We start from the raw sequence: 16,539 nt of genomic DNA, 5'->3' as shown, positions 1-16,539 counted from the left end.
GGTGAGAAAAAGCAAGATTTCTGTACTGTGCCTTGGCTGGTTCTTAGAAACAAAAATCTGTATCTTGTTGTGAAACACACTAAATATTAAAAATAGAAATGAAGCATTGCAGCTGCATTGGCACCAATAGCTGAAAAGGCAAGTTGGTAAAGGAAGCCTGATCTTACTTAGCATTATATTTGCCAAAATAAAATAAAAAATCCTTCCAGTAGCACCTTAGAGACCGACTAAGTTTGTCATTGGTATGCGCCAAAGGCATAGATCTTGATCTTCCATATTCTGAATAAATGTGACATTTTCCCACGTCTCTTTTCATTAGTTTATTTAAAAAGTTCAGAATGTACGTATTAATTTTTAAAGCCTCCTTCAGATTATTTTGTAGTGAGTAACATCCTGAAATCTAGGTTAAAAGCGTACCTCTGCATGACAAGTACATTAAAATCTTCGTCCCGAATCCAGAAAAGTTGCATAATACTAATTTGTCACATTGATTTCAATAGGACAGACGGAACAACCAACTTTTCCTTGACAGGAGCCACCGACATGAGCATCATCATACATTGTACAAAACAGCAAACAACTTCATCAATAAGTTAAAACACAATATTGTACGTGGATCATTTAAATACTATTTGTTTTTGTGAGGGGACATGCATTAGTACTCTTTTCTTCTTCTTCTTCTTATCTACACAAGATAAACAATAGTTTGTTTTTTAAAAAAATTAACATTCTCTGTCCACAAATAGAAATGTCTACATTATTGTGCTTTGTATAACAGAGCTCCAAACAATGTAAAACAGACTTCAGGCCACAGTGAGCCACGTACAAATAAAATATACTACAAGAACTTCTTCGGAGATACAGTATTTCACTTTGTCCTGATCTCTTTGAACTGCTGCCCATAATAAGGGATGTGACAAATTATTTTTGATTTTTTTTTGTACTATGCCCCCCCCCCAGTTAATTCCTAACGATGGGGACATGGCAGGAAAGTCTTGAACTGTGGTTAAAGGCCAATAACACACTATTAAAAGTTCCTGAAGCAAGAGACCAATTTGCTTGTGCGTTGACCAACTGAACAGTGAATACATCTTTTACAGCGTCTCCTTCAGAAATGGCTGAAGCATTTCACCATCGACGCCACCTTGTGGGCCACATAAATACATGTCAGTGTTTTAGATTGGTCAGTAGAGTTGAATGACTTCTTCCCATTCGTTGATAGGCCAGATCCCATTGGGCTGGACGTTGGGTGGAGAGTTTTTCCAGTCCCACGTCTTCACAGGTATTTTCCATTCTTTACCGTAGTTGGCTTCGATGTATTGGAGTGTTTCACACGGCACACGGACCTTGAGTTCTACGAACTCAGTCCAACATAGTGTAAATTTGGGGAACAGATACCTGTGTCACAGAAAAAGAACAGGAAGGTCAACATGATGAAGGAAAGGGGCTTTGTAATCCAATCAGTGAAATGGGGTGTGACTTCGTAGAATCTGCATACAGATAATGTTGTAAGAATTCTGGGATTGAGTAAAAGTGTCTGCATCCAGATTGCATATTGCAGAATTTGGGCTAAAATGGCTTCTACAACTACATACCGTGTTTCCCACATTTTAAGACACCGTCTTATATTAATTTTACTCAAGAAAATACGCCTATGGCTTATTTTCGGGGGGTGTCTTTTTTTAAAAAAAATATTACTGTAAGTACCCCTTCTTACCGCGGCCAGCATTGCTGCTGCTGGGTCCCGCTAGCTCAGGGTGCACAGCAAGGAGGACGCCTCTGACCAAAGTTTAAGGGGGGCGTGTCGGGAAGTTCCATTTGGCAGGGGGGAGTTGGAGGCACAATAGTCCTCCATAGCAGGGCCTTCGCGGTCCCTTCCAATTCCACAATTCTGTGAAACCGGAGGACATCATCGACAATGGTGGCATATGACAAAGGCGACGCTAAGCAAACCAAGCCGAGAACGGATGGCATAGGCAGAAAAGTCCCTCCTCCCCTCCTCCCCCGACGTTGCGGTGGACCTGCTGGCGGTGCTGAGCGGGGGGCCGAGGCCGTAGAGCATGGCTCACGCAGGTGGCTGGAGCGGGAGCGCAGGGGCTGCCGTGGGGCTGAGCTGCACCATGCAGGCATCGCTGCTGGCGTTGCTGCTGAGGCTGGCGCCGGTGGGGGACATGCCCGTGCCTGTGCCCGCAGCAGTGGCGAGGGTGAGGGTGCTGGCCGGCTCGGCGCGCTGCGCTTGGCTATTGCTGCGCCGCGCGGAGCACCGGATCAAGGATCCGGTCTGCAGAGTTAGCGCCCAGCAACGCCGCACGGAGCATCGCCTCCTCAATCCAGCACGGCGCTGCTGAGCGCTGACTCTGCAGACCGGATCCTCGATCTGGTGCTCTGTGCAGCGCTGATCAGTGCTGACCCGGCAGGCCGCCGGATCAAGTACGGTAAGCAGCCTGGAAGCTTCCCAGGGTGGTGGGAAAGAAAGAGGGGAAAGATGTCGGCGGGGAGAGAAAACGCGTGAGTCCTCTCCCTTTCTTTCCTGCTTAGCCAGCTTGTGGGCAGGCCGAAGCAATCGAGCCGACGTCTCTAATGACAGAACAGCTTCTGTTATTAGAGACGTTGGCTCGATTGCTTCGGCCTGCCCACAAGCTGGCTAAGCAGGAAAGAAAGGGAGAGGACTCACGCGTTTTCTCTCCCCGCCGACATCTTTGCCCTCTTTCTTTCCCCCCTCCCACCACCCTGGGAAGCAACATAGGCGAGGATCAATTGCTTTGGCCCAGGGGTTGCCATTTTACAGGAACAAACAACGTGAAAAGAAAACAGAAGCAACAAGCCCAGTCAGCAGTGCCTCCCTCCCTCCAACTCCCCCCCCCCGCCAAATGGAACTTCTCGACACCCCCCCATAACTTTTGGCCAGAGGCGTCCTCGGCCCCGTTCCCACCTTCGCTGCTGGGCGCCGACCCTGCAGGTAGACCTATGTCTTATTTTCGGGGTATGTCTTATATTTTAAAAATCTTAAAAATCCTGCCATGGCTTACTTTATGACTACGGCTTAAAAAAGGGGAAACACGGTACTAAACACCTTTGCATGACTTATACAGTTGTACCTAGGTTTTCGAACAGCTTACTTCTGCTTCTTGCAGCCAATCAGAGGCTGCGCTTTGGTTTTCGAATGTTTTGGAAGTCGAACAGACTTCCGGAACGGATTCTGTTCAACTTCCAACATACAAATGTACTGGCAAATGTGGGTTGCACAATTATAGTTGACCAGGAGGGTCCACGCTTCCCCAAAATTCTTGAATGTTTGCAATGGGAAAACTCACTAGAAAACGTGGGGAAACGCTTGTCTAACCTCACTGCAAACCAATCAGAATGAAATGCTCATTCAATAGCCAACACTGTCCATTCTCCCTGCAAACAAATTGAGATGAATGCTGAACAGGTCCCCTAGAACCACACCTAGTTTTCTCCAGAAAGTGGTTTGAAAGCCACTGGTGGTGTGAAAAGGTGGTCTGCAATTCCTTCGTGGTTTATCGTTTTTATATTGGTGGTAGAATTAGGCTGCACTACACTAATTGCTAAGAATATCTCATGCTGCAGTTCGTCAAGCTCTATTTCCTTCCCCCACAGACGCCAAGTCTGACTCATACTTGAATTTCTTGCCCGATTTGGCCTGAGTTCCGCCATTCCACATGTGGTCATCCTCTTCATAGAAGAAAAAAAGATCAAGCTTTACTTCCTCCTCTCCTTGAAAGGAGAGCTCCAAGCTGTCTTCAACCTGTAAGGCAGACAGAAAAAAAACACTTTATATGACACAGATAATATTAAAAGAGGCTGCAAAGTCAAACATTGCAAACACACAAGAGGGACACATGCCAGGTATTTGCGCAGTGATTTTTAGGCCTAAATGACACGATACATTATCCATGTCTGGGTTTTGTTTATTTATTTTTTTCTGTTACGAAAGCATGCTTAAAATAAAGCAGCAGCTGCTGTGAAGACCCCAATCTGCACCATGCTCCTAATCTGGATTGGGGGTCCTGCACCAAGTTTCCTGTTGAAAACCTTGCCTACCCAAGTGGCGCTTGCAGTATATGGCACCCTAGGGGTTAGGGGACTAGCAGCCACGGCAGAAAAGGGTATGTTCTGGCAGGAAACAAGAGGCCACTTGGGACAATCGCTCCAGACTGAGAGCTGGCGCTTCTTCAAAATAATAGGAGATAGTTTAAGCATGCATTAAAAAAAAATCATAACCTGTAACAGGGCTTTGTAAAGAAAACCAAGACTGTTCCTAACAGTCTGGCTCTTTAGTCACACCAGGATTTAATGGCCTGTTTGAAACTACCTTATCCATATACAAATAAACACTTATTTATGGTTATCAGGTATACTGTATGAGAAGACTATTTATATATCCAGCCTTTCCTCCAAGAAGCTTTAGACGGCATACATCTTTGCTGGGCCTGATGCTCAGGATGCCTAGAGGTCTGTGGGGTGGGGTGTCCTTTAGGGGTTTCTGCAAAGGTCAAGTTTTAATTTCGGAGAGCCTTCACTTTTTGCTGTTACTGGTATGAATGTTTTGCATCTTTATTGCTGGACTTTATCATGACTTATGTAAGGACTGCTTGCTTTTATTGCATGCTTGGTTTCATGTATGGCTTATGGCTGCTTTTGCAACTAAGTAAATCTTTTGGTGTGGTAAGCTGTGATATATCGCCCCAAACCAGTTTGAAGTCCATATCGTGATATTGGTTCCATAATTTTTGACCTGGCAATATATTGTGAATCAGGTGTGTGTGTGTGTGTGTGTGTGTGTGTGTGTGTGTGTGTGTGCGTGCGTGCTCTATGCAAAAATCACAATGTGGGGGAAAACGTGAAGCCAGTCAATGCCTCTACATAGCTCCATCTTTATTTCAGACATTGTGATATTTCGGTATACCGCAATGTTTAGTTGCTGATATATCACGAGATTGAAAACCAGAAATTGCCCAGCCCTATAAGCCTATAAGCCAGTTCGAACATGGAAAGGCAGCATACAAATAAACAAGGCTGTTGATACATGGTTCTATCCTCCCACCCATTTTGTCCTTACAACAATCCTGCGAGGCAGGCTGACTAAGAGTGATAGCGACTGGGTCCCTGGGTCCCTGGCAACCTCCATGACTGTGAAGAGATCTGAACCCAAATCTCCCCAGGCCAGCACCCACTACTCCACGGTAGTTCTTCCAAAACACAATATTTTCTTCCTGTTAGAGCCTGGCATTGCAGACCCTGGAAAGGAGGGGTTACAAACAGGGCAAAGTGCCCAAGTCAGGTGTGTTATCCACTAACCTTGCCAAACTTGTGCTTTAGCGGCAATCCTGCCTTCTGAAATGCTGGAATTATATCTGGCTGGTAGTCTTGAATGAAAATCCCCAAGTCCACATCTTTACTGTAAGGAATAATATTGCACTGCCTGTACCAACCTGAAAACACAACAGATCAGTGAGCTTCATGGCAGAAAGCTGGAACAGCACAGACCCAAGCCCACAAAATCTACCAGCCTACTAGTTTGCTGGGGACTTGCAGAGGAGGGGTTGGCAAAGGCTGTTAAGGATATGGTGGCAAAGTGGGGTTAGGGTGTGAAGCAAGTCAAGGGTGGCAGTGCCTAATTCTCTCCCATCATAACATAAAGAAGACGGATGACCTTCTTTCCAGGGACATCCCAAAGTTTCAGCGAGTACTGGGGTGTTTAAGTCTTGAGCCATTTAACCATACGTGTTTCAAGCTGTTTGGGTTCATATTTCAGTTTTGGAATATGAAAATGTGTCTCTGCACGTTTGTGGGTTTTGCAGCACCTGTTAAGACACCCCTGAGTAATTGAATGCATTCAGTTCTCAATCTTAGCGACCAAACATGACCACAAGCTCCTTACCCAGGCAAGTTCCACTGCTCAGCCAGAATCTCACTCCTAAACTGTTTAATGTCAGAGAAGCAAGATGCAGCAGGGCCTTGGCTTTCCTTCTGAATTCAACGGCATCCAGAGATACATCATCAGGGTACAGCTAAAAAATAAAAGGGAAATTGTAAATGACTCTTGTATTATTTTCATACAGTCAAGTGTTTACAGCTCCCACCAAACTACGTTTTTCTGCTGTTTCACTGTTTTAACTTTTGTTATGTTTTAAAGTAGGGTTGTCATTTTCCTTGATTTTCCTTGTTTTATCTTTTTGTATATCACTTTGAAGTCTTTTACAGTGGTGCCTCGACTTACGAATTTAATCCGTTCCGAAGGCACTTTCGTAGGTCGAAAAATTCATAAGTCGAAAAGCGCCATTGGAAATGCGATTTCCCATAGGAATGCACTGGAAACGGGAAAATTCGTAAGTCGAAGCAACCCCATCTAAAAATTCGTAAGTCGAAAAAATCCTATCTAAAACCGCCGCGGTTTCCGTTCGGATGTCAAGAAATTCGTAATCATGCAGCCATTTGCCCCATTCGTAAGTCGAAAAATTCGGTTGTCAAGTCGTTCGTAAGTCGAGGTACCACTGTACAATCAAGTACAGTCGTACCTCGGGTTACGACCACCTCGGTTTGCGAACAGTTCGGGTTACGAACTGCGCAAACCCGGAAGTGTTTTCGCCCCGCGCACGATCGCGCGATCTGCGCATGCGAAAATCGCGCTTTGCGCATGCGCAAAATGGCGGCGCCCATCGCGTTCGGGTTACGAACTATTCGGGTTACGAAATGCGATCCGGAACGGATCGCGTTCGTAACCCGAGGTATTACTGTAGTATATACATTTTATGAAATCAATCTTTAATTAACTTTAATAAACAATCTTTAATGATATGTTCAAACCCAGGTAAATAACCATTTTTAATACAGATTTTTTTTCTATGCTAATATCTACTGCTGTGGCACAGAAGATACTATTATTTTACTGCTTTCCTATATAAGAGAGATTCACCTTTGTTTCCATGCACTGGATTTTCATTCTTTGGCGCCACCAAGTGTTATTTATCAGTATTGTATTGTGGGCTGGCTTTGGGACTATAATATTGAGCTACCAGTGGACTGGATGGCTAAAAGGGTTCATAGGTTTCAAGCTATTTCCATTAACATTTACTGTAAATCTGAAACAGGACTCTGGGGTCAAGAAGCAAAGAACCATGCAGATACTTCTATGTACCAAGGGGAGCTTTGACTTGTGATTCATGAACAGCACTCTTCCACACTTTACAGCAAACAATGTTTCCAACTGTAGTTCATTGGACCTTGTAATAAAGGTAAAGGGACCCCTGACCATTAGGTCCAGTCGTGACCGACTCTGGGGTTGCGGCGCTCATCTCGCGTTATTGGCCGAGGGAGCCGGCGTACAGCTTCCAGGTCATGTGGCCAGCATGACAAAGCTGTTTCTGGCGAACCAGAGTAGCACATGGAAACACTGTTTACCTTCCCGCTTGGAGCAGTACCTATTTATCTACCTTGTAATACATATGAGTAAATAATTATTTAAATAGAGCCACTTAAGAGATCAGAAGCCAGTTTACCACCATTGCTTAAAATAAAAAGTAAAGGACCCCTGGACGGTTAAGTCGAGTCAAACGCGGCTATGGGGTATGGCGCTCATATCTGCTTTCAGGCCGAGGGAGCCGGCGTTTGTCCACAGACAGCTTTCCAGGTCATGTGGCCAGCATGACTAAACCGCTTCTGGCACAGAAGTGACGGGAACCAGAGCACACAGAAATGCCGTTTTTACCTTCCCGCCGCAGCGGTACCTATTTATCTACTTGCACTGGTATGCTTTCAAACTGCTAGCTTGGCAAGAGCTGAGATAGAGCAGCGGGAGCAATCGTGGGGATTCGAACCGCCGACCTTCTGATCAGCAAGCCCAAGAGGCTCAGTGGTTTAGACCACAGTGCCATCACATTTTATCTCTGTAGGATCCGCATAGCATATATAAATCAGCAAGGCAGGAGGAGTTAAATCAGGATTGCACAAATCACAATCCAGCCATACACCGAAACAGCTCACTGTCTGCTTGACTACAACTCTCTCCTCTTATTTTCACAATCAGAGGCAAGCTGTTTAGTAGGCTACTGCATTTGGTTCATAGGCAGCATGAGGCTTGGTGGGTCATAGGGTGTGCAAGTCTGCAGGAAGATATTTTCATATGATTCTACAGTCTGGGAACAAAGGCATCCATCCACACAGTCCAGATCAGTGTTTGTGTGGCAATGTCCCTCCCTCCCCGGAAATAAGATGCGGAAGTGGCTTTCCCAAACTTGGATCCTCCATCTGTTTATTTGGACTACAACTCCCATCATCCCTCTCTAGCAGGACCAATGATCAGGGATGATGGGAACTGTAGTCCAAAAACAGCGGGCAACCCAAGTTTGGGAAACCCTGATGTAGATGTACTAGCATTCCCATTTAAGCATGTTAACGCCGACAACAACCACCATTTTAACACTGGGTTGGTGGGGGAAACTAGGCAAGCAACACTGGAAATATTTGGAAGAAATGCTACTTGATAACCACTAACCTGGAAGAAAGATCGAGCTTCTCTGTACCTACATTCAATAAACCTAGAGTGGGACCTTTCCTCAAGGAACTGAGATGGCTCTTTTGGAATCTGGACTTTCAACCCATCAATGGAAACACTTATTAGTTCTAGCCTGTTACAAAGGAGAAAAGAGTTATATCAACCTGGCAAGAAATCTAAACAAGAGCAACTTTCATGTCCAGAAGGTGAAACAAAACAAAAGGAGCAGGAGCAGATGTAGTCGCTTCATATGCAAAGGCCGCAAATTATCTATTTTCACCCAACTACTCCATAATAACTCATTCCATTTGGACCAAACAAGGTGTTCTGAAGCTGTTCAGCCAATCTGCACCTACAAGAAGCAAATGCCTACGATGGGATGAAAGGCAGAATGGAGAAATTAAAACAGCACCATGCTCTCATCCGGCTGAATCCCTTTTGGCAAATGGATCAGGGACTCTGCCATACTAGAAACAACCCATCGGATACAAGGGCAGAGGTACATTACTTGCCTAATGAAAGGTTTATCCGAGTGCCTTTTCCCCCTTGGGGGACCATACTTACTTTCAGCTACTTGCATTTAAGGATGTGTTGCAACATGATGAGCAACAAGCTGTTTATTTCCCAGCTATTTCTTCTGTTTGGCCCCAGCACCCATCCTCAAGAGCAGGCACCCCCAAACTCGGCCCTCCAGCTGTTTTGGGGCTACAATTCCCATCATCCCTGACCACTGGTCCTGTTGGCTAGGGATGGTGGGAGTTGTAGTCCCAAAACAGTTGGAGGGCCGAGTTTGGGGATGCCTGCTCAAGAGGAAGACTTCCCTCTGCACCTGGAAGTTAAGCTATCAAAGCCAATAGCCATTAGTACACCCCACCCTTCGTTCATCCGCATGAATGAATTCATATGAATTTGTATGACTGAATCTGTATGGATGAATGAATCCACTTCATTTTGAAGCCTCAGAGCGCAGTGGCAACCACATCCTGGTGGTAAAGGATTTCCCAAATTTAAGACGTATTTATTTGGTCTGTCCTGATTTTATAGCCAAACATCATTACTGCACGATTCCCTGTTCTAGTATCATGCCTCAGGGTGGGAGAGGAACAGAGAAGAATAATGTAAAACTTTTCTCCATTGCTGTAGCCTCATTGACTTCAGAAACCCTGCACATCGGATTTCATTCGTCGTTCAGCAAGGATACAAGGCAAGCCGGACAGCTGTGTGCTTTGCTTGAAAAACTTGTGCATCAAATAGAAACAGAAAACATCGCCCTGCCATTTCTTACTTGTTGTAGGCTCCCGGGTAGCGGCCAAACGGCAACTTCCAAAAAGGTACAAACTTCCGGTCCATGTGTCGCTTCAGCCGCAGCTGTCCGTGCCAGAGGTAGTTCCCGCTCCTCTCATAAAAGACCACCAGATGGATGGCATGCGCTGCCAGTCTGAAAATGTAGTGTAAGGGAATCTCAGTCCCAGAGAGGTCGTCCATCCCTTCTAGACGTGGGTCTTTGCTCTGAAGCTTTAGCCACTGGAAACCCACTCTCTCAGCAGCTCGAAACAGGCCCACCTGAAATTGACATGCTGAATTTTGGCTCAGTACATTAAACAAACACACACACACACACACACACACAGAGAGAGAGAGAGAGAGAGAGAGAGAGAGAGAGAGAGAGAGAGAGAGAGAGAGAGAGAGAGAGAGAGAGTAGCACCTTAAAGACCAACTAAGTTTATATTTTGGTATACCAAAATATAAACTTAGTTGGTCTTTAAGGTGCTACTGAAGGAATTTTTTTATTTTGCTTCGACTCAGACCAACACGGCTACCTACCTGTAAAGAGAGAGAGAGAGTGTGTGTCCTGCTTTGCAAAGCACTTGCTCTTCTGTTTCAAAATGAAACAGAAACCCCTCTCTATGGGAATGCAATTATTCTTACAATCTCCTTTTTAGTTCTAATAAATAGACATAACCAACTTACTTGGCTTCACACAGTTCTCTGAATACCACTTACCATTTATTTTCATACACTTCTTTAAGTGTATGAATTGTATTAAAAACCTCTTTGGTACTTTTCTGCAGTTTTCCTCCTGAGTAACCATACTATCCGTTAAGATATGAAGGCCAAAACAAAAAACCACAACCTTCAAATGCGAACCACAGAGAGACACACTCCAAGAGATCTGTTGCTGTTGTGAGGTACACCTTCTAAGCAACATTTGCCTTGTGGTCAAGTCACTCGCCGTGTGACTCCCCCTTTCTCAAAAATTCCTGAGACATGCACCATAAATGCATTGCTATTTTATCTCTATGCTAACTCGATCTAACAGTTGCAAAGTTTGGCATAGGTAGGTAAATAAAGAAGAGACAAATTTACCTCAAGTTTCCAGGCTTTGTCCGGTACGCCAAAGGTGGTGAAGTCCCGAGGAGCACAGAGGTACCTGCATTCTGAGTGGCTGCTATCAGGAGAGGTCCTGAGCTGCTTCAATTCTGTGTCAATTAGTCCCAGAAGCAATGGATCAATTAGATGCACAGGCATGTTGTGACTGGACATCAAACTAATGAATTTCTTAACCACGTGCTGTGTAAAGAGACAGGAAAGGGGGGGGGACATCTTTTAAAAGCTACTGAAGACCCCTATGTCAATAAAGTAACAATAACTGGTATCATGCTGATCAAAGCAGCAAAAGGATCTTATACGTCTTATAAGTTATACATAGGGCAGCCTCAGAAGACGGTTCGGAAACTTCAACTAATGCAAAATTCAGCGGCCACGCGGCTCATATGACAGGCATATTACACCAATCCTGGTCCAACTGCACTGGCTACCAATTAGTTTCCAGGCCCAATTCAAAGTGCTGATTTTGACCTACAAAGCCTTAAATAGCTCAGGACTGCAATACCTCAAGGACCGCCTCTTTCCATATGAACCTACCCAAACCCTGAAATCATCTTCTGAGGCCCTCCTTCGTGTGCCTCCTCCTCAAGAGGTCCAGAGGGTGGCAACATGAGAATGGGCCTTCTCTGCAGTGGCTCCCCGTCTGTGGAATGCTCTCCCCAGGGACGTTCGCCTGGCACCTTCATTATACACCTTTAGGGGCTGGGCAAAAATGTTCCTTTTTAACCAGGCCTTTGGCTGACCTCATCAACATCCTATACGCTTTAAAATGTGGCTCTTTTAGGGGGGGTGTTATTGGATTGTTATTTTTATTTCATATATTGTGACCTTTTTTGTGAACCGCCCTGAGACCTCCGGGTGTGGGGTGGTAAAAGGTAAAGGTAAAGGGACCCCTGACCATTAGGTCCAGTCGTGACCGACTCTGGGGTTGCGCACTCATCTCGCATTATTGGCCGAGGGAGTCGGCGTATAGCTTCCAGGTCATGTGGCCAGCATGACAAAGCCGCTTCTGGCAAACCAGAGCAGCACATGGAAACGCCGTTTACCTTCCCGCTGTAGCGGTTCCTATTTATCTACTTGCATTTTGACGTGCTTTCGAACTGCTAGGTTGGCAGGAGCTGGGACCAAGCAACGCGAGCTCACCCCGTCACAGGGATTCAAACCGCCGACCTTCTGATCAGCAAGCCCTAGGCTCAGTGGTTTAACCACAGCGCCACCTGGGTCCCTGTCGTGGGGTGATATATAAATTCAATAAATAATAAAATAATAATAATAATAATAATAATAATAATAATAATACTTTCAGAGCAAAAGTACTTACCCACCGACTACCGTCTTGTCCTGTTTTGCTCCCTTTAACTTTGGGGAAAACAGCTCCATTCTAACAAAACCAAACAACAGAGAAGAGGCTTTGCAAGTCAAGGCCTATTGATACCACCAAGACAAGTGAGGAGTGAAGCTTTGGTGATATTTTTCAATAATATTACATTTTGTTTTATACTTGAACTAATCTATTTTCAACTTGAAGAGTACACAATTCCTCTGTTGACTAACCTTCTGACGTATTTACACTGGAATCAAACTGCAATTGAGCTAGAAAGCTTCACTCCACTTGACCAGAAAATGCCCAGACCATAACCTGGAACATATGAAATCTGACTTTAACCCTGTTTAAGCCATATCGATTTCATTGGAATTTACTACCAAGCAAGAATACTTAGGACTAAAATGTCAATCTCACGTCTCCCATCTTATTTTAACAAATCACTATAAACACTTGTTTGGATTCGTTCTGCTGAACGTAGCTGTGTGGTGTTGTTTTTTTTAAGTGAGTTGCCAGAGTTCTTACCCTTGGTGATAAATAGTATTTATAATAGTACAACTGGAACAGGAGAAAGACTGAGCTTGTCAAAGTAAGGAGGCCCAAAACCACGTTCTTGTTAATTCTCTGCATTAGTCTTCAGGGCTCTCTTGACTATCAGCTGAAAGCAGGAGCTTCGTTGTTCTCATCTTTTCAAGTAGCCTACGAACGTCTCTCCAGTGGAAAATAAAGCTGGGGAAAAGGGGAGGGGGGAACCTGAATTCAATGAAGTGTTTGTAACAGTTTTATATAAACGAGAATCATGGTTTTGTGCAAAGCACATTAATGCTTGATCAAATTGCTTTCAAGTCATCTTAACAATGAGAAACATCAAAGTGCTTGTGTGAATTAGCAGCATAACACAGCCAGGTTCTCAGATTTTCCCCCTCTTTGTCCCAAAAGTGTTTGAAAAAGGAGGAGCTAACCTTTTTCGGGTGCTTGAAGGACAGCATCCCTCCAGGGAACAGCACTAATCAGAAGGTTATATTCCCCTCCTGACTCATCCAGTGATCAATCTGAGAATCTGCATCCTCATCAGGGTATTGGGCACAGCAGAGAGAGAGAAACCTCTCCACCAAATCCCATTGCCATGTCTACTTTAATCACTCCCTCCCCTTAAATTCTTACTGTCTCTGCTAAAAATCAATGTGGTTTTGCTGGTGGTAGGGTCACATTGAGTAATTCCTACCTGCAACACACTATCAAAGATACAAAGCAATCATAAACCAAGTTTGTTCTTTTGGAGCTTCTCATGGGCTCCCACATCAGGTGCTTAAAGCACATTCAACGCACCTCTCTCCCACTGCCTCCGAAGAATCCTAGGAACTGTTGCTTAAAGTTGCTGGGAACTGTAGCTTCCCCTCACAGAGCTACAGTTCCCAGCAGCTTCTCATGTACACTTCTTTCCTGTGAACGCGCTCATTCCAAAACAAAACCTAACTGTACACACCCAGTGTTACCTAACATAGCTCACTTGCTAATGCACGAGGCTCTTCATCTCAGGGTTGGGGGTTCAAGCCAAGGATTCCTGCATTGCAGGGGGCAGTGTTATATACTCTCCACCCCCATCGTTCAGCCCGGACAATGAGGTCCAGCTCCGAGGGCCTTCTGGCAGTTCCCTCCCTGCGAGAAGTGAGGCTACAGGGAACCAGACAGAGGGCCTTCTCGGTAGTGGCGCCCGCCCTGTGAAACACCCTCCCATCAGATGTCAAGGAGATAAAGAACTACAGTACACAACTTTTAGAAGACATCCGAAGGAAAGCCCTGTATCAGGAAGTTTTTAATGTCTGACGTTTTACCATGTTTTTACATGTGCTGTGCCGCCCAGAGTGGCTGGGGAAACCCAGCCAGATGGGCGAGGTATGAATTATAAAATTACTATTTTATTTTATTAACTTTGAATACTGCCCTTCATCTGTCAATGTCACAACATAAGAATACGAGATAAAAAAGGGGGGGGGAATAAACAACTGCATAACTTTTAGAAGACATCTGAAGGCAGCCCTGTTTAGGGAAGTTTTTAATGTTTTATCGTGTTTCTAATATTCTGTTGGAAGCCGCCTGGAGTGGCTGCGGAAACCCAGTCAGATGGGCGGGGTATAAATAATAAATGCATGATTATTATTATTATTATTAATAAGCTAAGCAGCCAAATGGCTCCTTAAACCAGGGTTACGGTGGCACAATGCCTAGTTGCCATTTTGGAGCCAGGCGGCTCGAAAGCCGTATATTTCCAACACAACTTTTTTGGGTTTCCAATTGCGCAGATAAAAATATCGTGGATAGAATTCAACAGGATGTGTTGTTAAGTGTGTGGAAACTGGCAAGATCCAAGGATCCCCAGGCAAGGCATGCGCGTCCAAGGCGGCGAAATGCGCCTGGCGGGTTTCGAACGCTGCCCGGTGAGAGGGGTTGGGCTAGATGACCCTCTCGGTTCCCTCACAACCTTGCAACTTCTCTCCTCCTCCTCCGCCTCTCAACATCTATCCGCGGGGCAGAAACCTCCCCGTTTAACTTTATTTTTAGCCGCCCCACTAAAAAGCACGCTTCATAGGAACTGCCTCCCTCCCCGTCCCTGAGCCTTACCTGACGGGCGCCAGGCAGGGAGGAGCCAAGCGACGGGCTCCTGCCGTAAAGCGAAGCTGCCCTTTACGGCACCGGCAGCCTCAGAGCGGCGCGAGGAGAACATAGAGTTAAGACGAGAGGAGGAGTCCGTTTATAAGGGACGAAGGCGCGCAGGTTGACTTTTCCCTTGAAACCTCATTTCCGGTTCCCGTTTGAAGATCCTCTGTTTGCAGGGAGGGATAGAAATGGTGGGGGTTGTGCCCCGCGCTGATCGGTGGGGAGCCGGAGGTGTTGCGTCGCTTCACTTGAGGCTCCGACCCCCTTGGGGGGGAGGAATTAAAGCTGGCGTATACGAAGGAGGGCGCCCAGTGTGCGCGTGCGTGGGAGATGCTGCGTCCCCAGCTGTTCCCAACAAGCCGCAGCTCCAAAGGTGTCTGAGGCTGCTGGGAGCATAAGGGGGGAGGTCCCTTCGGTTTGACTTCACCCCCGGAGGAGTTGCCTCTCTCGACGTAGATGGAGGCCGACACCAGGCTGACCATTTGGTTGCTTTTCATAGGTGTCCGGCAACTGGATACACTAAAAATTAATAATTATAAACTATATTAGCAAATTTAATCTTGCAATCTTGCACTCAGGAGGTATGCGTGTTTTTTTGCACGTGCTGTGCGGAGTCCTGCAGCTCTTTTAGCACGGTGGAAGGCGCCAGTTTGAAAACGGGAAACAAACTCACATTGAGGCAGCTACACTTCATCCACCCATTCATTCTGACTCTAGAATGGTAAGAGTTGGAAGAGACCCAGAGGTTCTCTAGTCCGACCCCCTGCAATGCAGGAATCGACTAAAAAGTATCCCTGGCACGTGGCCATCCAACCTCCGCTTTAAAAAAAAAACCTTCAAGGAAGGGGAGTCCACCACCTTCTGAGTCGTTATTTTGTCATTTCATACAATTTGTATACGGGCTTGATTTAAAAACAAAACAAACCCACACACCTCAAAGTGGTTTACTAAAAGATGAAAGAACATCAGGGGGGGGGGGCGACCACAGTCCTACTTTAAAAGCATACAAATGATAAAATACTGAGAGAGATTACAATGACTTAAAACTTTCTAAGGTAGGCTCATCTACCGGTAGACAAAAAAATTTCGCAGGCACTGAAAGGAGCACAGCAAAGGCGCCTACTTTACAGTATTTCAATAGGCAGGGAGTTTAAATTTAGCAGGTGAGGTTGCAGCGCAAGGACTGGAAATGCTATTTGTAACAACTATTACTTGCAAAAACAAAACCCACAACACCATGCAATCCTAGCAGCTGTTCTAAACTCAGGTGAAGCAGGACAGCTTCGTCCTAGGCTACAAAATATGGAAGAGTCTAATCGACAGTTATTGACAAGCTGTGCCATAATAGTTGTTTGTTTTTTTAACTGCTTGGAACTAAATCGGTTTTTCTCATCTGAGAGCTACTGGAAGCCTGATCCAGCACTACCACCATACAAATATATGGTTCGCCAATACATACCGTACCTTTAAACTAGTTAAGCCCTATGTCTGAAACGATTGAATATGAACACAGCAGCCTCATTGGCAATTACTATTAGCCCAATAATGTTTCGGTTGTTTCCCCTTCACTATTACCTATGTTACTACCAATAGCACCATATATATTAAGTGCCAGATCAATAACTCACATACATTAAAGACAGCAAGTGTC

General features: G+C 45.3%; 1 protein-coding gene across 3 annotated transcripts; it reads right to left on the bottom strand.

Moving 5' to 3' along the window:
• Positions 1–305: 305 nt before the first annotated feature.
• Positions 306–15,267, bottom strand: FKTN (fukutin). 3 transcript variants are annotated; one of them, XM_035140667.3, is made up of 10 exons: positions 14,853–15,267; positions 12,756–12,959; positions 12,228–12,287; positions 10,886–11,089; positions 9,804–10,081; positions 8,519–8,651; positions 5,906–6,035; positions 5,323–5,456; positions 3,642–3,769; positions 306–1,398 (listed from the first exon to the last, which is right to left on the bottom strand). In XM_035140667.3, exons 2-10 carry the CDS (start codon positions 12,858–12,860, stop codon positions 1,185–1,187), a joined length of 1,386 nt encoding a protein of 461 aa, XP_034996558.3. In that variant the 5' UTR covers positions 12,861–12,959; positions 14,853–15,267; the 3' UTR covers positions 306–1,184. The 3 variants fall into 3 exon arrangements, with proteins under 3 accessions (XP_034996558.3, XP_034996559.3, XP_060125024.2); XM_035140668.3 differs by lacking the exon at positions 14,853–15,267 and adding an exon at positions 13,193–14,184; XM_060269041.2 differs by lacking the exon at positions 12,228–12,287 and having other exon boundaries at positions 14,853–15,028.
• Positions 15,268–16,539: the final 1,272 nt, after the last annotated feature.

The sequence above is a fragment of the Zootoca vivipara genome, chromosome 15, assembly GCF_965207765.1.
Source record: "Zootoca vivipara chromosome 15, rZooViv2.hap1.1, whole genome shotgun sequence".
In the NCBI taxonomy this organism is placed as follows: Eukaryota; Metazoa; Chordata; class Lepidosauria; order Squamata; family Lacertidae; genus Zootoca; species Zootoca vivipara.
This window is presented reverse-complemented; position numbering and strand designations above follow the sequence as displayed.